Source organism: Anguilla anguilla, chromosome 10, assembly GCF_013347855.1.
Source record: "Anguilla anguilla isolate fAngAng1 chromosome 10, fAngAng1.pri, whole genome shotgun sequence".
Lineage (NCBI taxonomy): Eukaryota > Metazoa > Chordata > Actinopteri > Anguilliformes > Anguillidae > Anguilla > Anguilla anguilla.
Genome location: NC_049210.1, coordinates 7,975,775 through 7,999,349, shown reverse-complemented (window position 1 = coordinate 7,999,349; position 23,575 = coordinate 7,975,775). Strand labels below are relative to the sequence as shown.

General features: G+C 45.3%; 1 protein-coding gene across 1 annotated transcript; it reads left to right on the top strand.

Annotated features, from left to right (window-relative positions):
* The first annotated feature begins 41 nt into the window (after window positions 1–41).
* On the top strand, window positions 42–13,430 carry LOC118237234 (nucleolysin TIA-1-like). Its single transcript, XM_035435738.1, has 12 exons — window positions 42–299; window positions 1,611–1,707; window positions 2,026–2,124; window positions 7,016–7,070; window positions 7,170–7,257; window positions 7,399–7,474; window positions 7,787–7,895; window positions 8,397–8,492; window positions 8,724–8,808; window positions 8,965–9,103; window positions 9,716–9,867; window positions 11,841–13,430. Exons 1-12 carry the CDS (start codon window positions 265–267, stop codon window positions 11,977–11,979), a joined length of 1,170 nt encoding a protein of 389 aa, XP_035291629.1. The 5' UTR covers window positions 42–264; the 3' UTR covers window positions 11,980–13,430.
* The last annotated feature ends 10,145 nt before the right edge of the window (window positions 13,431–23,575 follow it).

Genomic DNA, 23,575 nt, shown 5'->3' with positions numbered 1-23,575 from the left:
TTCCGGGCCGAAACTGCGCATGCGGAATCGTATATCCGCTTTCATTTCTCCGCCATCTTGTGTCGCCTTTCTATTGTTCAGAATTGGGTCTGGTTGCTGGTACAGGTGGCGCCGGTTTATATTTACAAGCTTTTACTGCTTATTTAGAGAAAACACAGTGGACGACAAGGAAACGCCGCGCAAGGAAAATTAACCGAGATCATTACACAGTAGGACACCCACGGATTTCTTTCTTGGTGTTTGATCTCGCGCTCTATCGGTAGCATGATGATGATGGACGACGAACAGCCGAAGACACTGTGAGTACCATTGCTAGTTTATTAGCGGGTTTGCGGTCTTACTAGTTCTCTCGTTACACAATTCGTGTATTTATTGTTTACCGTATTAAATGTTTGCTTTGTCGGTTGTGTTTTAACCTCGATCGCTCACTGTAACCGGTTAGACCGACCTGACAGACTGTCAGCGTGTTAGCTTGCTAGCCAGTTAGCATCAGCAACCTAGACGTGTCCATTTTTTTCCAGTGTAGCTAACGTTAGGCTGGCCAGCTACCGTTGAGCTCAGATTAAATATATTGTTTTTCTTGTTATAGTACCGACGGATTGTGCAGTGTTTAAAATGATCTGCAATGTATAGTTAAGTGGCATGTCTCTTATACCGTGATATTAAAGAGAAGACAGATCGTGGTGTTTATACCCGCGTACTGGGAAGCCAGGGACAGGCCGCAAGTCGGCGTCCGTGGCTTGGCCTCCGAAACCGGTTTAAGGATGTGATGACGTGACTGTTTCGATTCCAGTTCTTCGTGCTAACACTTCACAGTATCAGTATATACACAAGCCGCGCAAATGTTCTCTAATTGAGTCGCAGTAATATTAAAGTATTGATCGCTACCTTGCAAAACACTATATTGACTGAAAATGTATCTAACAATTGAGCTTACAGGTCTATTGTGCTTCCCAGGCAATTCGGGCACGTTCGTTGTTGGATAGTGCGGCCGCCTAGTTCCGTCACCTTGCTCTCGGTTCATACTGACACAACGGCGCATAAATTTGGGACTATAATTCCTGAATGTGCAACCACACACACATTTTCATAGCCGTTCTCCCAACAAGCTGTAGCATTTAAACGTAGCTAATATGCCTCCCCAGTATTTTAGCACCTTTCAAAACAAAGGTACAAAGTGCTTCACAAGAATAAAATGCATTGCAGAAAAGACAGAAACCAAGATTAAGAAGTAATAAAATGAACAAAGTCGATCATGAAATTTATTCGCATAATCAAAATCGGAGTCCTTCGTTTTTTTTTTGTTTTCATTACTAATATCGAAAAGATTACAATAAAATGTTAAAAATTATAAAAGCTGGCTTCAAGTAAAAAATGCCCATACACAATAGCATTCAATAACTCACCCCACAAATTCAGTAAAAGCAAGCCCAAAAAATGTGTTAAAGAGATTTAATAGAGCTCAGTGAGCTTGCAATTAAAATGGCCCTTTCATATGAATCCGTGAAGAAAATGAGCTCATTGTGTGAGTGTGTCATACTGTCCGTGTCTTCGTGCTGCATGCGCCATGCTGCCCTGTCTCTCTCACCTGCTCTTTACCTGTGTCTCAGGTACGTGGGGAACCTCTCCCGGGATGTGACTGAGGCCCTCATTCTGCAGCTCTTCAGTCAGATCGGCCCCTGCAAGAGCTGTAAAATGATCGTAGACGTGAGTTCTTAAACTTTTCTGTTGGTTGCCTTGCATGCTGTCTATTTGCGTGGTGTTTAAATGCAAAAACGCTGCTAGTTATTGTTAAAGAATAGAGTTGCCCCACGCACTGATATTGCATATAGAAATGTTTCTGCATCCTTTTTAAAAAACTGTGTTTTAAGTTCTTCTTTGTTGAACACCTTTTTGAGTTCTGGTCTAGGAAACAGACGAGCAGACGGAACCACCCTTCCGCTGTGATTTCAAGAGCGAGAGCTTTTTTTTCTTTGGCCCGTCGGATGGTCCGTGAGAATTAACCTCTGTGTCCGCTACCTTTAGACGGCCGGTAACGATCCGTACTGCTTTGTGGAGTTCTACGAGCACAGGCACGCCGCAGCCGCGCTGGCCGCGATGAACGGACGTAAAATAATGGGTAAGGTAAGCTATCGTATCTACAGGGTGAGTTGGGACGGGTGGGGACGGTGGTCCGAGCTGAGGTACAGCCACGAGATTCCCGTAGACTCATTTTGACATGTTAGAATTTTATTACCAACTGATCACATTTTTCATAAAAATCCTTTCTATGCCGTATTGTAGCTCTCGGCAATCAAATTCGACTATTCACAAGTAAGTCATTTTTCTCTATACTTGTATATGTTAAATTTCTTACATTTATTTAAATTCTGAGCTATTTTGCAGATAAATAATTGGTAATAAATCTTTGGCAATAATCATATTGATAATTACACCAGCATACTCAAAATGGAGTGCTTTACCATGTATAGATTTAAGTGAGAAATTTTGAATATGACCAATCAGTGTACATTTCCAACTGGTAAGTAGCGTACACATTACACCTTGGTAAAGCTTGTTCCTTGCCTGCCATGCTAAATATTTCATTAGGAAATTAACAATGGCATACACCAATTGTACTATCATAATGATTTTGAATATTGCTTGGAACATCGCTTCTGGGCTCATTTTCAACTTATGGTATATTTACCTTTTATTTAAATGTATATCAAAATAAGTGGTGAGTGTATCTTTAACATTTATTTAAAATGTATATTTAAAAGCCTGGTTTAATGCAGGGCTTTGGCTTGTAGCTCAGTCTCGTGCCTTCTGTTTATGCTGTGCTCTTATCATCTTGGCTATCTGCTTTAGTCAGACTTAGTTCTGTTACCCCATAAACTCTCCAGTGTTAGCGGGGAACTACTGACATGCAGGACTTCAGTACAGCCGGACTTTGGCTGTGATGAGCAAAGTAATGTTTACGAGTGAGTATGAAATTGTTATTCGGATTTCTAAGTAATAGTCTATCCTTCAGATTTATTTTCCGAGTAGCGCCCTTCGAAAAGGACTTGAAACACATCTACATTATCTCTCCAGGCGATATTTTAAAAATGTTTTCCAGTCATAAAAAGTGGGAGAAGTGAATGAAGTAAAAAATGCCACTTGGCATATGATAGGAGGACAATAACACTCATTCCCATGACATACTGAGAGCGTGTGACGGGACTGAACCACTATGGCTAATGGTTTTGTCTTCCTACTATTCGATGTTAACTGCATAGTACTGTAGTTTGTTTTTTATTTATTTATTTTTACTAACAGGTGAAAGCATGCCCCAGTCTGGTTTCTTTGGAGCGTAGTAAGGGCTGTATTTTTTTGGTGACATTAAGTGGCATTCATTTTTTAGTTCCATTAAACTGGCTAAGTCTGAAATTAGTGAGTTAAGCCTTCGACACAACGACCGGTCAGTTCTGAAGGTCTAGAGGACTCTTGCTTCTTAGAGGATGTGATGTTCTGAGATGGGCAGGACTGGCGTGTCCCTGCTTGAATCCTCTGAGCTTGAGAACACACCTGAAAGCAGGCTAGCAGCTTTTCAGATCTTCCCACCCCCTGTAATTTTCACAATCCAGGGGGTGGAAAAAATGAATGTAGGCTGTACTTCATGCTGCAAACAGCATGTGCAACCTGTACTTGAAATTGCAGGGAAGGCAAGGTGGTGCCAGAAGTCTTAGCCTTCTAATAATGAATACCAACTCAACTTAATATTTATGCACTTTAATGGGGAAAAAATCCTAATTGCTGTTTTTTTTTAAATCCTGAAGTAATTGTAAACGTTATAATTATTTGTTAATTACAATTATCAAGACAAATATATTTAGATGTCTATCAGAGATGTAAACAAGACCCATTTCCAGTGTTTGAGGCCCACATTTTTCCAGGACATGTTAAAGGCCCGTGTGTGTATTCTGCATAAGTACTGTTTTATATTTGTGTAAAGTACCTGTTTAAATGCGTGGAGTGCTCAGGTATTCAGTGCTTTCAGTCTCAGCCACAGGTGTATAGTGCCCTTATGATAGCCGTAGGGCCAGTCTACCATGGGAGTCCTTTTCTACTGCTCTAAATCCTATCAGTGGGAAATAATTTGCAGCTTCAGTTTTTTTTTTTTCAAATACCTGGAGTTGTTCCAGGTTTCCAGACTTTATTTTATGTTCCCGTAAAAAAACTACTTTAATCCGATTTCAAAATGTATCATTCTCGTTTTTCGGTTGCAGGTATAAAATCCCGAGTCTTGCCTGAGGGCTCATTTAACGCGTCGTGCCGCTTTAAAGAAGACATTTCTCTGCCCAGACCGGCCTCTTTCACGATTCTTTATCTTATTACAGCAGTGGTGTGGTAATACAGTAACAGTGAAGCCACAGCCTCTCCTAAACTGTGGACAACACACAGAATTCCGCTTATGAATAAATAAAATTTGCTTCAGAGAATGTAGTTTTTCTGGCTCTGGCCAGTCCACTCTTCACAGATATGTGTATTGGAGCTCTGAATAGCATTCGTCACAGTAGCCCCGACAGGAAAAAAGTTCTGATTGTTTTTCGTAAAGTGCTTGTTTAAAAAGTGTTTACGTTACTCCCATATTTGGAATGGAAATCTCAAGTCCGTAATTGCTGCTCATCTTTGCTAGAAGCCATTGGTGTCGTGCCAGGTCTCAAGTCTAACGTTTTCTCTTGTTACTAAACTGCGTTTGTTTTCTCGCTGCAGTTTTATCATTGGCAGCACACTTTGTAAGGGGTGGTTTTTAGGAGTCTTTCCCGTTGCCCGAGATTTCCTTGTCTCCGTAGCATCGGCTGCAGTTTGTCGTAAAAAAAAAAACAACGCGCAAAATGCCCTAGCGCGTGTTGTTTCCAAAGAAACCTAGCCTAACTGTTTAGACATGTTTGTACAACAGCGAAAGCGCACTAACACAGAACAGTGTTTGTCTGGGAAAAACGTGCCAGGTGATGGATTAATATTTTACTTGTTCGCTGTCGAAAAAGGCTGTTCCGTTGTAAATTTGAAGAATGTGCTCGCTTTGGCCTGTTAAGGGGGACGATTGCAGTTGAGTAATGTGCACTGACTAGATCACCCCGGTGCCATTGCTTGGCGGCTCACAGTGAATGCTTATTGATTTGAATTCCCCGTGCAGTTTTCATATTTTTGCTGCCGACAGGCTAATGATGTTTGCCTTCACCAATCAGCTGGGAAGCAGCTTCATCCTAGAATTCTGTCAAAGAATTCCTGCATTTTTAACACGGACACACGGTGTCATTGATGCAAAGCACCATTCTTAGGTGACCCCCACCAATTACAGCTACTTGCCTGCTAATAGCTCCCCCTTGTGGAGAATTCTCAGCGTGCTAAATGTGAGTGTCATGTGTGAGTTACTAGCCAGGTCCACGAGGTGCTTTGCATCTAAAAATAAAAGTGTAGTAGTCGGTTCTGGCACAGATGCGCATTGAATTTGGCAGATACAATGTTCAGGAAAAGCCTAACCGACCTTATTCCTGATGATCATGTGACCTTGTTGAAAATGTGCCCCGTATTGATTTGGAACTTTAATGGCGTTTTTTTTGTTTTGTGGACTGTCTGTGAGTGGGGAATTATCTTTTTTTGGGAACCTGTATGCTTCCGTACGTTTTCCCTCCTTAGATCACACGCCAAAGGACCGCGCCCCTCCCCACCATTTTACTCATTTTGTGCGTGTGAATGCATTATTTTGCATGCGTGATGTTCAGGTATCCAATGATGTCTTTGCACTGAGAAATTCCTCTGAAAATTTTCTTAGGAAGGATAAAGCTTTCGTTTGTCTGCTTCTGAACTTTTGTTCTCTGTGCTATTCTATTTATATATACACACATTTTTTGTATTATGGATAAAATGTCTGTTTCGTGTGTAGTGTAAGCTTATATTGAAAATTGTGCACATAATTGAAATGTTGCTGTGTTGCATTCCTTCTGGATATTGTCCTGAGTTCCCCCCCCCAAAGTTACTGCTTTCAAGTTTCTGACTGTACCTCAATTTGCCGTCTCTGGTCGATGCATTGTTTAGGAGAACTCGAATGGTTTGTATTGATTGGTGTTTATTTCGTGTTGCTAATCGTGATGCTCCCGTTTTGGGGGTCACAGGCATGCCCGGTGCTGCAACCGTAGTGCATGGTTGCAGAATGGCACCTTCCTGTGTGCATCCTTTTAGGTAAGATTTACTTTCTCTTTGGTTTGTGCCACTTAGGCTAGGAGGTTAGCTAAGGCTTTTGGAGCCAAAATGGCATCCTGTCTGCATTAGATCGCAGCACGTACTGATGGACAATGCACCGATACGGATATTTGATGCCATAATAGGCAGCCTTGTACATGGAAAAGGGCAAGTCCTTTTTCTGAGCTTCATGACTTTTGACACAGTTTGTAATGCAGTCGTAGTACACAAGGGGTTTATTTGTTAAGAGTGCACTTGAGCTGTTTCACTCTCAGTACCATGCCCTGTTTGACCATTTCTGTATCATGTGTTCTCTTGCTAAGCCTGAAGCTTCACAGCAAATAAACCGTATAAACAAATATATTCAGTGCAAATATTTTATCCTCAACAGGTATTGAAGGACCATTTGAGGAGTAATACAAGTTCATAATTTCACTCGTTTGTAAGTCCCTTGTTTAGACTTTTTTACTTCCTAGATTTTAAACCAAATTTTTTTGTCTATATAAAAAAAAAAAGCAGAACTTTTTCTACAGTTGAGTGTGATCAGGTTTTTTTTTTCCCCCCTGTATTTTTCTTTTTTTGGTTTGATTTTGGTTTGTTTCTCCCCTACTCAGCACTGCTGACGTTCACATGTTGTGCTAGGAGGCTGGTGTTTAGTGCCACTCAGACTGAACTGTGTCATCCACGTAACCACAGAGGTCTAATTCTGCCTTGTCTCTTTCTCTTTCTGTTGCTGTCTTGCTCCTTTTCTCCCTCTCTCTTTCTCTTTCTCTCTCTCTCTCTCTCTCATTCTCTTTCCTTCCTCCAGGAAGTTAAGGTCAACTGGGCCACGACCCCCAGCAGTCAGAAAAAGGACACCAGCAGTAAGTTGAAGCATCGTGCAAGTCCCGCTCACATCTTGCACACACTGGTCAGCTGTTTCCTCCTTGGCCTGAGCTAAACTCTCTTCTGTGTGTTTTAAGATCACTTCCACGTGTTTGTGGGAGACCTGAGCCCTGAAATCACCACAGATGACATCAAAGCGGCTTTCGCACCCTTTGGGAGGATATCGTAAGTTCCTGTTGGCTCCAGACGATCCTACAGAGAGTTGATGGCTGAAGATGTACTGTACTTTCCTGCTTCAGGTTGAAATGCCTGTTGAAAGTTCTGTATGAGTCAGACGCTCTCTGAATGCTGCCTGCTTTTCCACAGCGATGCGCGCGTTGTGAAGGACATGGCGACCGGCAAGTCCAAAGGCTACGGCTTCGTCTCTTTCTTCAATAAGTGGGTAAGTGTACTGTGCACCTGTCAGATTAGCAGGGACATGAATGGGAATGCACATGTTTAAAGGGAATTTCTGATCCTGAGTCCTGATGGACAATTATACATCATCTATCCCTCTGGTGGCTACTCTTAGCGGTGTGGGAAATTTGGGGGAAATTAGTGTTTTTCTTTTAGGAATGGAAGGTACTGTTCTGTGATTGGCTGGGCGTATTGATATGCTCTGTAGTGTGCTATTCAGCAGCGCGGCACTGTATGAATTAAATAGCGTTTTGTGACATTAATTATGAACGATGAGTCATGTTTCTGCGCTCTACAGGATGCGGAGAACGCCATTCAGCAGATGGGCGGGCAGTGGCTGGGCGGCAGGCAGATCAGGACTAACTGGGCCACGAGAAAGCCCCCCGCGCCCAAAACCGCGTACGAGAGTGAGTGTGCGGCCCGCTGCTGCCCCGCCCGCACCCCCGCACCCCCACGCGCTCCACAGCAGCTTTACGGTTACACATTTGCTTAGCTGACACTCTCACCCGCAGGGACGTGCGTTTTTACATATGATCCAGTTATACCGCCATTTTACCGGTTCATGCTAAGTAGGTTAGCTCATGGGCACAACAGTGGCAGCCTCGCCCATGACCTGGGCCTGCAGTCTGAGCTGCGAACTCAGTTCTTCAACTTCTGCGCCACACTGCTGGCCACGTCTCGTTTGTAGATAACGGGATTCATACATTTTATAATTTTATTTTGAATATCAGACACCTGAGGAGAGTGCGTCGGCCCCATGTGTACAGACGTGTTATTTGTTGTTTTCGTGGGGCATAATAGAACCCTGGCTTTGCCTGAATTTGGCTGTTAAATATTTAAATTTCCTGTTACAGCTGTGAAGCATGTTCAATACGCTGATTTCCCCTTGGTTTGTTTGTCACTCAAAGGTAACACCAAGCACCTGTCCTTCGACGAGGTGGTGAACCAGTCGAGCCCCAGTAACTGTACAGTTTACTGTGGGGGAGTGACTACCGGCCTCACGGGTCAGTATTGCACTTCTATGTATCATCACTCTTCTTCTTTATTTTTTCATATTGTTTTACAACTTTTTTGTAAATTAGTAATGTTTTTATTATATTTATTATAATAGTAGTTATAATTTTTATTTCTACTACTACTATTATTGCTACTGTTACAATTGTTGTTCAAAATCAAGCAAACTCCATTTTCACAGTGTGAGCGGTTCTGTATGACTGGTTTTTTGTGTGTTGCAGAACAACTGATGAGACAGACCTTCTCTCCCTTTGGACAAATCATGGAGATCCGAGTGTTCCCGGATAAGGGATATTCCTTCGTGAGGCATGTCGAGCTTTTCCAACTCTGCTCAGATTGTTTATGTGCTCTTTGCTTCATACCGCATATTTCTGTCAATGTGGCATTCTTGTTTTGACACTAGAAAGGTCGCATTTTTTCCACTACCATAAGCCGCTAAGCCATTTCTCCTCCTCCCTGCAGGTTCAACTCCCATGAGGGTGCCGCCCATGCCATCGTTTCGGTCAACGGGACGTCAATAGAAGGGCACGTGGTCAAGTGCTACTGGGGCAAGGAGACGCCCGACATGATGAACCCCATGCAGCAGGTGCAGATGCCCCAGGTACACAAGCTCCGCCCACCTGAGACTCTCACACCTGAAACCACGCCCAACCTCACCTGAGACGCACACACCTGAAACCACACCCAACCTCACCTGAGACACACACTTGAAACAAACCAGGAAAATTACACACACTCCTGGGCAAGAGATGAAATGTATTAGTCGTATGGAAGATTTTTCGCTTTGAATATTGGTGAAACTGGATAATTTCTTGTAAAAATGGCAGTAATCTGCAGCAATTTTATCCATGTCTGAATGTTCAAATTAGAAATGGGAGAATAGGGTATCCTGACATTTAAAAAATAGATCTATATGTAGCGGACTGATTTGTATCAATGATTGTGATACATTGCGAAGAGCGAAAAATTTTGATCGTTTGAACAAGTTGGTGATTGACAGCTAGTTGTAGCTCCACCCATTTTTGATGTCACAACACCTCATTCTCCCGTTGGGTTGTTTTGAAGCTCTTCTAAGCGATCGTTTGGCCCATGTCTGGAGGACCTTGCGTTCAGAGGGCACAGTTTGTCACTGGTGTGACTATACCGGCTGCTGTGTTAGCGCATTTACTTTAGCGGTGTTTTAACACTTCCTGTCTGTCCGTCCGTCCTGCAGCAGAACAAAGTTGGCTTTGCGGCCCAGCCTTACGGCGGCCAGTGGGGACAGTGGTACGGAAACGCTCAGCAGATCGGCCAGTACGTGCCCAACGGCTGGCAGGTCCCCACGTACAGTGTTTACGGGCAGGCCTGGAACCAGCAGGGCTTCAAGTAAGTATGTGCCCCCACACCCCCCCCCCCCCCCACCTCCACCTCCCCCCAACACCCAGGGGTGCGGCCAAAATTTCCACTGCTGGGGGTTTTAACGGAGGACACGCTACGATGGGCTGGAGCTCCACTCGAGAGAGCGTGTTCTCTCCATCTCCACTGTCCCGATCCCACTTAAGACAAAAAAAATTTAAAAAGGAAAAAAGAAAAACATACTTTTTTTTTTTTTTTTTTTTTTTTTTAAATCACTTGCTGAGATTTCTTGCATATTGGTTTTTTTGCCCCCCTCCCCTCTCCCCCTTTTTTTTTGAGTGGGGGGGGGTATGGAAAAAAAAAAAAACTCCCAATTGCCCTGTTGCCCTTGACAACAGTCACCGTTCCGGTCGTCCTCCTATATATATATACTCTTATTTTTCTCCTGAAGTGTATTACCATATGATGAACTGCAGATTCCATTTGCTCCACTCTGCGTGGTCCCCACCGACTGAGCTGGGACTTTTGGACAGATGAAATGGGCCCCTGGGGCCCCGCCCTCTCTTATGCCACACCCTGTAGCCCCTCGGAGCTCCCAGTTCTTCTGTGTATCGTTTTGAGTAACACTCTCGATTTGGGGTGCCATGTTTTACTGCTCACACCATGCACGACATCCATTCTTCATTTTGTTTTGTACTTTTTTTTTTTCTTTTTTTTTTTTTTATTGCTCTCCGGAGTCGATCGTCCACGTTTTGTTACATTTTTCCTCGCTCAGTGAAAGGAAATGGCACTGTTGGACTGAAGAGAAAAACACAGTAGCGATCCACTGGTGTGCAGTAAGTTAAACGCTGTAAGTGGGTAGTGTAATGGGTTGTGTAAACCTGGCGCGGTGCGTTGGCAGGCTGTCTGCTCAAACTGCCCGTTCTGCTGCGGACGTCAGGCAGCCTCTGAAAAGCAGTGCAAAAGAACTCTGTGATGTAATTTGTTGTATTCCCAACCAACTGGATGTAAAATTTAATTTGCTTCCTTGCCACACTTCTCACTGTGCTAATGTAGCATATCCAAAGACAACTCCCTGAAGAGCTACAGCGCCTTCCTCGCCGGTGGCAGCGTTTGATTTAAGGAACTGCTTCTGCAAGCTGAAATTTAACTGGCTTTTTCTGTTGCAGTTTTAATGGCACGTCCCTTGCTGAGGAAACGGCTTGTGTGTGTAGTACTAGTGCAGATGGTCGTGTGTACGTGTAAACCACTGCATTTCGGAGCAAGGATATGGTTGTGTTTAATCAAATTATCATGGAAAGGTACACAATTTAAGTGTCATCAGGGACTCGGACACATTTTGATTTGACTGTCAATTCAGATTTTTTTTGTTTGTTTGTTTGTTTTTTAAACCCAATGACTTGTATCTGAGTGACAGTGACGCCCGTGGAAACCGCCGGTGTTTAACGCTCTGCCCGAAATCTCAAGGTTTTCGTAGAGGCCTCCAGAGGCTTAATTGTTCTCTGCCGTGACCGTTATATGTAATTAAAACACGTTTCTTTGCATGCTTGCTTACTCCAGTGCTTCTCATGTAATCTCATTAAGGGGGGGGGGGTGTATAGTATAGGAAGGCATGCTGTTCCCATGCTGAAGTGATGCTGACAGCTGTATGTAAACCACTCACGGTGATCTCAGCCAAAATGGTGTCTTAACTCCACAGCCAGTGATCAGTTTCCTCGCCTCCGGCTAGCAAATTAAATGTGGACTAATGTAGTAAAAAAAAAAAAAAAAAATCCTGTTTCTTCACACAAAAAAAAACGTAGTTAGAAGCACGGGCGGGGATGTTTCCCTCGATCTTCTCCTCCCATTCTCCTTTTACTCTCACTTTCTTTCCTCCTGCTCCTCGTCCTCCTCCTCTTCCTGTTCTCTAACCTTCTGGCGTTCTTTTTTTTGTTTTTGTTTTGTTTTGTTTGTTTTTGTTTTGTTTGTTTTTGTTTTGTCTGTCTCTTCCCCCCTGTTTGCAGTCACTTGCAGGCCAGTGCAGGGTGGACGGGCCTCAGTGCTGTCTCTAATGGCGGGGTTGTGGAACCTGCCCAGGGAGTCAATGGCAGTGTGCTGGCTAACCAGCCCGGCATGGGAACCACAGGATACCCCACACACTGATAGGCCCTCTGGCGCCCCCTTGGGTTCCTACAAGGGATTGTACATACTTTTCCAAGTGGAACAGACCTAAGGCCTTGTGGGCATGCAGGGTGGGGTGGATTCGACTTCTGAGCCCTTCGGTTTTTTTTTTTGGTTTTTTTTTTCACATGTGCTTAGGGGGGCAGAAAATCAGTTACCCCTCCCCCCCCCATTCTGTTTCCCTGGAGACTTGGAGTTGCCTAGTCCGGGGGTTAGACACAACAAGGTCTTTGGCCCCCCATCGTGCCAGTCAGACGGGACAGACACAGACGGTACACAAAGGACTATGTCATTTTTAATTTACTATAAATAAATACAGAATGAGTTTGGGGGGGGTGGTTTGTTTTGTGTTGTTGGTTTGCTTACAGTGATTTAAACTGCTGCAGTTTCATGAGAAGGATTTATTTTTTCTTTTTGGAAATGTCACTGAATTCATTGTATTTTTTAGTACGTATGCGATTAGGAGAGGGAATACCGTGAATTATGTGAAACGTTTCAGACCTTTCTGTTCAAATCTCAACACTGAGGGAGAGGCAAAGTTATATCACATGGATGTCCGCTGGGTTTTTTTTTTCCTTTTCCATTTGTATCTCTAAAAGTAAAATAATTGCAGGGAATACTGCCGTTCTTTTATTTTTCTTTAAAGGCAGACAAATATTGCACAATACTACTTTCACACATTTGATTTTCATACTTTTTTTTTTTTTTTGCATTCCACATTTTTGCTTTTTCCTTTTTTTTTTCGGAGGGCTATAAGTATACTGTTTGATATGTAAATAACCAAAACATTAAGTCTGTTCAAATGTTTTGAAGCTGTATAAAAGAAAAAAAACAAACACGCAAATGTTCACTATGGAAGCTTGCTTGCTTTCTTTTCTTCTTTTTTTTTTTTTTGTTTTGTCATTTAAATAAAAAGAGAATAACTGAAACCTTTGTCATTAGCAACGCTGTTAAATACTGGTTCCATGCAGAATTCGGGGCAGAGCAACATTCGTGATTCTTCCAGGGGACAAAAAAAAATGGTTGCATTGCTATGCAGTGCAAAATATTTAGACTGAAATATAATTTAGACTTTTAGAAGCAATTCTGTGTATAAAAGCAAAATACTGACTTTTTTTGGTGTTTTTTATGAAGTAGTAGTTACTAGTATTTTTCTAAAATACCTGAACGGATCAGAATTTTGCACTGTCGTCCCGGAGTGGTATTTTAACGACGGACATGGATAAGGCCCCATTACGTTGCTTCCTTTTGAGTTTGTTTCATTTTAACCAACCAACAGCTATCACTGAGCGTAGGCGGTGCCTATGAACATTTTCAGACCTTGTGTTTTGAGAAAAAGAGGTGTTATCTTTTGGGGTTTTGATAATGTTTATGCTATTATAACCAACGTGTTCCTGCTTTGTCTGATTAAAATGCTCATGCATACAAACATACTGCTTGTGATAACACTTGTCTTTGAGGTCCTTTTTGGGTTTAAAAAAAAAAAATTCAGATCAGTTTAAATTTCTGAAGTCAAAGTTGATCATTTTGAACTGTAATGTCCTAAACTTTGGACCCATTGCATACCCACGCTGGACAGATAGCTGGCTGAACATCTAAGTGGTCCTGTTCTAAATGGTTGCTGAGAAATGGTTGATGACTAGATTACTGGAGAATATTAGAAAGTTTTTCTACAAACTGATTATTCTGGCTTAATTTAGTAAAAACCAGTATACAGCAATGCTGACTCATTTCTATGTCAAGTGAAGTGTCTTTTAAAAAAAAAAATATATATATATATATATATGCAAGGTGCAGTCTGCAGCTATAGGTCTTCACTTAATCTAACAAATAAAATATTGGAGCCAATTCCATCACATAGACTGTAGTTGGTGTGAAACCCTGGACCGGATCAGCACCCTGGTATACGTGCCCTGTGTTATCTATGAATGTGGAGCTGGATCGGAGCGGTGACCTCACACCACAGAGCCCTGGAGCACACCTGAATGAGCCGGTCTGGGCTGCCACACAAGCCGGAGTTAAGCTCCTTAATATTTTATTTCAGTCAAAGATTCTGTTGGGTGGGCAATTCTGGCTTCTTTGCCCTGTTTCATCAAGCAGGATTACGGAGTTAGCTGGATAGCTGCACTGAGTATAAAACCCTGAACCCTCCCAAATCTGGAACTTGGACCGAAGTAAAAAGAGGTTCTACTCGGGGCAGTTATGCAGTTAACTCAAAAACTTTGTGAAAAACCCCCTGGAGGGCCAGTGTGTCTGAATGAGTGGCCTGTATACAACTGACTGGCTGTATACATCAACATGGATTCATGTGTAGATTAGATCACACGAAACATTTTATATTGGGACATGAGAAGTCTTTGGCTGTCATTCAAGCGCTTATCAAGAAATGTAGCTAAAATGTGAGACGGCGTAAATGTTAGGACTAAGTAATTGGACAGAAGGACAGAAGTTGGCACGGAAACCATAAACAGATAAGGGCCTGGTTGCCCACCTCCAATTTAAAGGGATCAACAAAAACCTGTGCACTGCGGCTAAGACTGGAGTTTAAGGTCCCTGAACTACAGAAACACCAGACTGCAGCACCGCAGACTAAATGTCTAAATCAGGTTAAATCAATCTAATCCACCACCATTTATGCCTCAGGTTTGTGCTCTGCCACCCAAAAATCTGGTTGTGTTTGTATCTGTATAGGAGTTGATAAAGCGTTTTGCCTCCAGTGCAGTATCAGGACGCTAAAAATGTGTCCACTAGGTGGAGTCAAGAGCCAAATAAACTCATGCAGGTGGTGTGCCTTTGAAAGCAAGTTTCCGCTTTGTAACATTTGGCTGTAAAATGGACCCTTTTCAAATTGATGGTGAATACTAATGGAGAGGACCGCCAATGCTAAGTAAGTTTTTACTGTTTAGCACTTTGAGTAATTTCATCACACAGCCCTCGTTTCTCACTCTACTACAGGTGAATCGATCGCATTCTGGTCACAGTACAGTCGATCTCCATGGACAGTGGTGTGGTTTGTAGCATATGAACGTTCTGTACCACTGAAACTCCCTGAATATCACGACGGTTACCTGCATGAGTGTTCTACTGCAGGTCTGCCGGTTTGGGTCCCACTATGAGCAGGGGGGTGTGTGGTGGAGCCCTGGGGAGGTGCCTCATAAACTCTGTCCCGCCTCTGCTGGGTAGAGAGAGGAGGAGATGCATGGATCAGATACGCACACACACACGCACACACAAGGACATAGAGTCAATGACTTCCCATGAACACCCATTTTTAATGCAACTGTTGTGCCACTAGGTGGCAGTCTTAGCCCATATTTGCAGGCCTGCTCAAGGGGCTGTTTTGAGTTTCTGTAACGATTCACCTACAAAAAAAAGAAACAGGTGCCTCGTCCCCCAGTTCAGGAGACATCTCCCTCTGCGTAAGGCTGTACCTGAAGTCTGCCATTCAGGCAAAGCCGGCATTGTTCACAGAAACACGACTGCGGAAAGAATGATGGGGCAAATTTACTGTCAGGGGTACTTTGTGTACGCCAGGAGGGGCAGGTTCCATGTATCTTGAAACAGCGAGAGCATTTCCTTGGAGCAATCATCAGTTAATCAAATGAGCCCACGAGCTGTTCCACGCCAACACACGGACAACATCACGTGCACGCTCTCCACCTCTCTCTCTCACGCACACACCAGCACGTGCACGCTCTCCACCTCCCTCTCTCACGCACACACCAGCACGTGCACGCTCTCCACCTCTCTCTCTCACGCACACACCAGCACGTGCACGCTCTCCATCTCTCTCTCTCTTTCTCTCTCACACACGCCATCACATGCTCGTCTCCACCTCTCTCTCTCTCTCTGTCTCACACACACACAGGCTCCCCATCTCGCTCTCTCTCTCTCTGTCTCTCACACACACGCACGCTCTCCACCTCTCTCTCTCTCTGTCTCACACACACACGCACACTCTCCACCTCTCTCTCTCTCTGTCTCACACACACACACGCTCCTCATCTCTCTCTCTCTCTCTCTCACACACACACGCACGCTCTCCACCTCTCTCTCTCTCTCTGTCTCACACACACACAGGCTCCCCATCTCTCTCTCTCTCTCTCTCACACACGCACGCTCTCCACCTCTCTCTCTCTCTCTGTGTCTCTCACACACACGCACGCTCTCCACCTCTCTCTCTCTCTCTCTGTCTCACACACACACAGGCTCCCCATCTCTCTCTCTCTCTCTCTGTCTCTCACACACACTCTCTCTTGTCAGTCCTATTATTAGCCAGTGTTGTTCAGAAAGGCTGAGGAGTGGGATTGCTGGCGGAATTGACAGGCTGATAAATCCGTCTGCTTTCCAGATGGCTCTCAGCGCTCTGGGCATTAATATTATGAAAGGCTGTCAGAGGGGAGGGGAGTGTCAGGAGATGAGTTAGTGAGCAGATTAGAGCAGAAATAAATCATCGGTCTGCTCCTCGGACCGCTATTCTCGCGGGAGCCTGCCGGCGGGCGAACAAAAGCGCCGCCCCGAGCCAAGCGCCCCCCGTCCCGCGCTGGTGTACGGGCCGCCGCGTGGAACGGGACGCCTGTGCGTGGGCCTTGTGTCTGGCCGTCAGCTTGCGAGGCGTCAGCTTCTGAGCCCATTTGACTGCCTGCATTTGCATGGGGGAGATTTGAGGATTCTCAGAGAGGGCGGAGCTACACTCGCGCATCCAATTGTAGATCTTTGTTCTCCACAGTAAAGCGCAGTGATTGGTTTTGCGTTTGTAGTTGTATGGTAGCTCCTCCCACTTTGATCCTCTCTCCCATCACTGATACACTGTTTATTTACGCTATGTGTGTGGGTGTGTGATCTAGCTTGTATGGGTGAGCAAGAGATGCATGTAAGCATGCAAGGCTTGTGATATGACTTGTGAGTGTTTATGCCTGTTTATATATGAGTTTATGAAGTAGTCTAAGACTGGGTGAGCACGACTTGATGTGCATGTGCCTGCCTGGGTGTCTGAGCATGTGGTTCTCTCTCTCTCAGTCCCTGGCTCTCTGATTGGTCAGAATGACTGGTGATGCATTGGGGTGTGACACGAGGAGTGCTGCACCATTCTTAGTCCCTGGCTCTCTAATTGGTTGGAAGGGCTGGTGATGCATTAGGGTGTGTCTTGAGGACTGTTGTGCTTCTTGCTTTGGGAATGAGAGATGTAACAGCACTAGTGTGTCCTACAGGCACCAAACGAGTGTAGCAATGAACCATAAGTGTGTACCAGCCGTACTGGTAGAGGGCTGGTGGACATTACTACATTTTCAGCAGGTCAGGTTGAAATAATGCACTAAACCTGTAGAAACACTATCTGTTATCCTCTACCGTGTTCCATTATACCACATTTACCACACTCTGAACAAGTATTTTTGAAGTTTACCTGCTTAGGTACGGTGGACAGTGTTCGAGTGTGTGCGCGTGCGACTATGGGGTTTCACTACTGAAAGAGAAAGAGAGAGGGGAAGAAGGAGGGAAGAGGGTGAAGAAGTGACAAGGAAAAGAGAAAGAGAGTTGAAGGGTTTGTGATTGGGAACGGGGGAGAGAGAGAGGGAGAGAGAGTGACTGCCATGTCTGTGAACAAACTGTGTGTGCGACAGCTTGCCGCAGCGCTTGACAGAAAATAAACATGTTACAGTAATTAACCTTGACAGGCGCAATGTGCCGCCAGCAGGAGAAATGTGCTAATGACACAATTAATCCATAATTAAGACACGCTGTCTTCCAATAACCACACACCGGCTGGACCTGTCCCTGGCTCGTTATGATTGAGACTGCGCGAGCAGGGAAATGGAGAAGGAAGTGGTGTGTGTGTGTGTGTGTGTGTGTGTGCATGTGTGTGTGTGTGTGTGTTTGCGTGTGTGTATTTGTGTATATGTGTGCTGTTCATTTTCTCGAGCGTGTGTATGCACATTTGCCTGTGTAGGATACGTGTTATTATCTTGTCGAAAGATCCGTTAGCTGATGGCAGTGACGTGATATAGCTGCTGGAGAAATTGTAACCTTGCAGAATTTGGGGGGAAATAAATTGAGGACCTGTACCCATCATGTCATAACTGGAATATCTGAACCACACGATTCATTTAGATTGTTTCATGATGTTCAAATTGTGTTAGTTTGTGACTGAATCTCAAATTTGCATAACTGAGAAAATGTGAGCATCATTTTCAAAACACAGGACTGTTTTGTCTTTAATACAGCATCCTCTCAATACCTCTACATATTCCCAGACCAGAACAGGAACAAACTCCCTCTACTGGCACAATCTGGTACAGCCTGGCAACACACTAACACTTCCCCAAAGACCTGCTCCAGGGTAATAGCAATCCCCTTAGCCAATCATGGTGCCACCTCAAAGTCTCCCTCTCTGCTCTCAACCAATGATGGGAGACTGAAGTTACATGAACCCTGTAATGGGCTACACTGATCTGTCAATCAATGGCTTGTTTAAACCAATCAAATCCATTTGCCATCCACAGCAAAACACAGTGACTTGTTCACATCAATGGGCGCATGACAGCACGATTCTGTTTTCGGTTTCATGAAGCCACACCCTCCCTTCACTGTTCTCAGCCAGTCAGCAGTCAGAACCGCCCCCAACCCCCCCCCCCCCCCCCCCCTTGCTGTCAGTGTACGGTCACTCACTGTATGGGGCATCTGGGGTAAACTGGGAACCCTGTTTTTTATTCTTAGGTCATTACAGCTGTGGCGCTGTAGCTACAGATCTGGGCTTGTAACCAGGAGGGTTTGATTCCAAGGTGGAGCCCTACCATTTCATCCTTGAGCACGGTACTTAACCTGAATTACCGCGGTAAATATTGTTCCGAGGGAACGTGTAGTACTGTTTAAGAATGCGCACTGTGTAATCCACTAAGGACGTTGCCCCCCAACTCAATGACCTGTTTGTTTGGTGGCAGCACAGGCGGCCATTTTGGTGATTCAACAAGCAGATCAAGCAAGTACACGAGATGCCGAAACGCATAAGTACAGTATAAGTATGCCTTTATATTCTCCGTATTTATCACGCGCGCCGGCTCACACACGTCCTCGGCTCTCTGTTTGATGTGGTTAAGAGCGGGCGTGGCCGTTAATGTTTGTGTGTGGCTCCGTCGCTCTCTGTCATCGCAGCGAAGTTAAGCACTGACAGGTGTGCGTCGCGCCGCCGGGCACCTGTCATCGGGGGGGGGGGGGGGGGGGGTGGGGGGTGGGGCTGACGAGATGGTGAAAGGCAGGGAAGAGCAGCCAATGGCTGAAGATCACCTGCATGTGACTGTGACCCATTTACACCGAGCGCTTTCCCAGGGGATTTTATTACACCCACCAGTCCAACAGACACGCGTTCATAAGCGCACAATTACACACACACACACACACCTATGCACATCCTCATAAAAACTCATATACACATACACACACACACCTATATACATCCTCATAAAAACTCATATACACACACACACCTATATACATCCTCATAAAAACTCATATACACATACACACACACACACACAGACACACACACCTATACACATCCTCATAAAAACTCATATACACATACACACACACACCTATGCACATCCTCATAAAAACTCATATACACATACACACACACACACACACCTATATACATCCTCATAAAAACTCATATAAACATACACATCTATGTACATCTTCACACGCATGACTTCTATACACACATATTGATGCACATCTTCAAACACGCACGCATACACACACAGACACACCGGTTTTTGAAATATCCTTTGACTACAGAATACATGGAAAGAAATCTTATTCCCCGGCCAATGCCAATCCCTCCCCTGCTCTCATGAAAGGAACTTAAATAACTCCTTATGGATAACACGCCAGGACCGTTCAGCAGAGCATGTGTTTATGTACTTTGTCACTCCGAGAAATGAGATGTACAAATCCATTCCAAAGAAACCAAAAGGATATTTCTGACATTGACTGGTCAAGATTTCCTCTCCTTTTCTCCCCGCTCTGGATGAGCCGCTGACAGCTTTATGGCTGGGCTGTGCTGAGAAAGAAAGAGAGAGAGAGGGGGAGAAAGAGGCGGAGGGGGAGAGGGTGGGGTTGGCATACAGTAGGGCAGAGAAGTTGGACAGTAATTAAAGGAGGGAGTGAAAGAGAGTGAAAAGGGAGAGAGAAAACAAAGGACCACATTGGGCACTGGGCTGACAGGAGATCTAAGGAGAAAGTCATAGGTACCTTGTTGATTGTCCTCGGTATGTCAGTGTGCTGCAGGCGTGTGTGTGTGTGTGTGTGTGTGTGTGTGGATGTGTCAGGAGGAACAGTAAAAGCGGGGACCTTGCAGGCTGTCAGTGACTCTATGCCTGTCTGAGTCCCTCAGCAACCACAACCGCTCAGGAAGATGTTCACAGAACTGACAGCTCCTGCGTACGTGTGACACACTGCATTATGAGTACACACACCGCTCACACAGACACACACACACACACACCTTGCACACAAACTCACCTCTCTCTCACACACACACACCTTACACACACCTCACACACACACACACTTTATATACATCCTCACACACACACACACACACATACACACACACACACACACACACACACCGATGCCTGCATCACCCTTAGCACCTTGACGCACTGCACCTACGCTGTGATTGACAAGTCAAACTCCAGCCACCTCCAAGTGTAAACACATCAGTGCTGAGGGCTGCATGTGGGCACAGGCCTCGGGCTGGCGATGAAAGAGAGAGAGAGAGAGACAGAGAGAAAGAGAGAGGGGCAGAGAGAAAGAGAGGAAAGGGGAAAGGGTGAGGGAGGGAGAGAAAGGGAGGGAGAGGAGAGAGGGAAGGCGTGTCCCAGCCTGCATCTGTCAGACGGAGCGTATTAGTCAGTCAGTCACCGTGTCACCCAGTCTGTCACTGGGTTAATGTGAGGGCCACTGCACGTCCAGTCCCACTGGACTGGAACCCCTTATGACAGAGAGAGACACAGAGACTGAGGAGAAGGAGAGAGAGAGAGAGATGGGGGGGGGGAAGACAGAGAGAGACAGACGCATGCACAGCCTACCTCCAACCAAGAACACTGCAGGGAAACAAACGGAGAGACACAGCACAGAGAAAAAGAAAGAAAAAGGAAAGGACAAATTGGATGGGGAACAGCAGACAGACAGAGATGCTGAATAATTGCCATGCTAACGACAGCTGGGATAGCATGGCTGTATGTGTGTGTGTGTGTGTATGTGTGTGTGATGTGTGAGTGAGTGTGTACACTAATTCCTGGCCTGCTCCAGTCCCTGTCACACCCCACACAGCACAAAGACAGTCAGAGAAACAGAGAGAGATGGGGGAGAGAGGAAGGTAAACGAGCGGGACAAGGACAGGAAGTGAGGGAGGAAGATGGAGTGTGCTGTGCCAGCACATATCACCTGTAGTGCTAACCTGCAGAGACAGGACACCATTCCACACTAACTCACACAGACAAAGCCAAGAGACACTGGGGGGAGGGAGGGAGAGGGAGAGAAGGGGGAAGTGGGGGAATAGAGGGAGGGAAGGAGTGAGAAAGGGAGGGAAGGGAGGGAGAGCGAGTGAGTGGGGGGAAGAGGGAGAGAAGGGGGAAGTGTGGAATAAAGGGAGGAAAGGAGTGAGAAAGGGAGAGAGGGAGAGGGATAGAAAGAGGGAGAGAGGGGAGAAGTGATGAAGAGAGAGGGGAGGAGGGAGACTGAGAAGGCGAAGTGGGGATAGGGATGGAGAGAGAGAAAAATAAAGAGAAAGGGGGAAGCAGGGGTAGAGAGGGAAGGAGGAAGAGAGGGAAAGAGGGAGAAAAAGAGGAAGAGGCTAAGAGGGGTGGAATGGCAGAGAAAGAACAGCAGCCTGGTGAGGATTTTCCATGGGCCTCATCCCATCCATAGTCCCCTTTGGAGATTCCACTCTTTTTCTCTGATACACAGCCCTACGGTACACGCCCTGCTGTGTGGACAGGTGTGATTGGAGGGTTCATTATGGTATACAGTAGCTCCATTGGCCCAGATCATGGGGGCAATCTTTGGTTCCATTCTTGTTCAGGTGTGACTTTTCTCCTTGCGTGACCGGCTGGCTGATATTTCCTGGACGTGCTGTTGATTGACAGGACCGTTATTGCTCTGGGAATGCTTCGTCTGATTCTACCAACAAAGCAGTCTGTTTGCAATATGAAGCACAGAGGAGAGAGCGGACAGGGACCCCGGGAATGAGAACAAATAGAATGTAAGAGGACATGGAGGTATAATAAAAAATGAATTCTTCTTCCTCTTTTTCTTATTATTATAATAATAATAAAAAGACAGGGCGGAGTCAGCCACAGGGAGGAGTTAGCCACAGGGCAGAGTCAGCCTCTGGGTGGAGTCAGACGCATGGAGGAGTCAGTCTCTGGGCGGAGTCAGACGCAGGGAGGAGTCAATCTCTGGGCAGAGTCAGACGCAGGGAGGAGTCAGTCCTGTCTTCCTCTCTCCTCCACCAAACTCTAAATTCCCCAAATTCTCATTTCAATATGAGTTATTGGCATGACCACACAGTTTCGCCAAGGCAGCATTTACACGAAATGTAAAGCAACACTAACAATAACATCAGCTACAAATAATCGCACTGTTTCTCACTCCATTTTTCTCTCTTCCTCTTGCTGCTCTTACTCTTTTTCTTCACTTTGATTTGCCTTTCTCACTCTCCTCTCTCCCATTCCTCTTCTTTTTTCCTTTCTCTCTCTTTCTTGGCCCTTCTTACCACATCTTTCTCTCATCTCACAGTTTTTACCTTGAACCTTTTTCCCTACCTTCTCTTCCTCTCTATCTCCCTCTCCCTCCCTCTCTTCTCTCTCCCCCTCTCTCCCTGTCTCTCTTCATCCCTCTCCCTCCCTCTCCCTCTCTCTCTCTCCCTCCCTCCCTCCCTCCCTTCTCTCTCCCTGTCTCTCTCCATCCCTCTCCCCCCTCTCCCTCTCCCTCCTCCCTGTGGTGTTAATGTAGGAGTGATTGAGGAGCCCTATATCTCCGTGGCGACAGCGCTCATCTCCTGCAGTGATGAACAGCCCCTCAGTGTGTCCCTGCAGCCCCATTATACACTGATTAATCGCCCCTGTTTCACTCAATAATTCATCTGTTAAAAAACACATCCTGCGCTCAGAGCAGGGAGAGAGAGAGAGAGAGAGAGAGAGAGAGAGAGGGAAAGAAAGGGATGGCATGACAGCGGGAGGAGGAGGTGGCGGGACGACAAAATGGCCACCTGAAGACACATGCCCCTTTGAACGTCATCTACTTCGGGTTTTTTTTCTTTGTAAGCATGGCTGTAATTCCTCCCCTGCCTCTGAATGAGAGGATTTCAGGGGGCATTCACAGCTCCAGATGCAGTATTTTAATTCCTCCCCCTGTCTGTGAAAGATGTTTTCAGGGGGCATTCACAGCTCCAGATGCAGTATTTTAATTCCTCGCCCTGTCTGTGAAAGAGGTTTTCAGGGGGCATTCACAGCTCCAGATGCAGTATTTTAATTCCTCCCCCTGTCTGTGAAAGAGGTTTTCAGGGGGCATT

What these genes read in the sequence shown, in the direction of transcription:
- LOC118237234 (XM_035435738.1), top strand. Translation starts at nt 265, where the DNA reads ATGATGATGATGGACGACGAACAGCCGAAGACACT. An exon ending in GACGAACAGCCGAAGACACT is followed by an intron (nt 300 to 1,610) that starts GTGAGTACCATT and finishes CCTGTGTCTCAG; the next exon opens with GTACGTGGGGAACCTCTCCC. An exon ending in TCTCTTTCTTCAATAAGTGG is followed by an intron (nt 7,475 to 7,786) that starts GTAAGTGTACTG and finishes TGCGCTCTACAG; the next exon opens with GATGCGGAGAACGCCATTCA.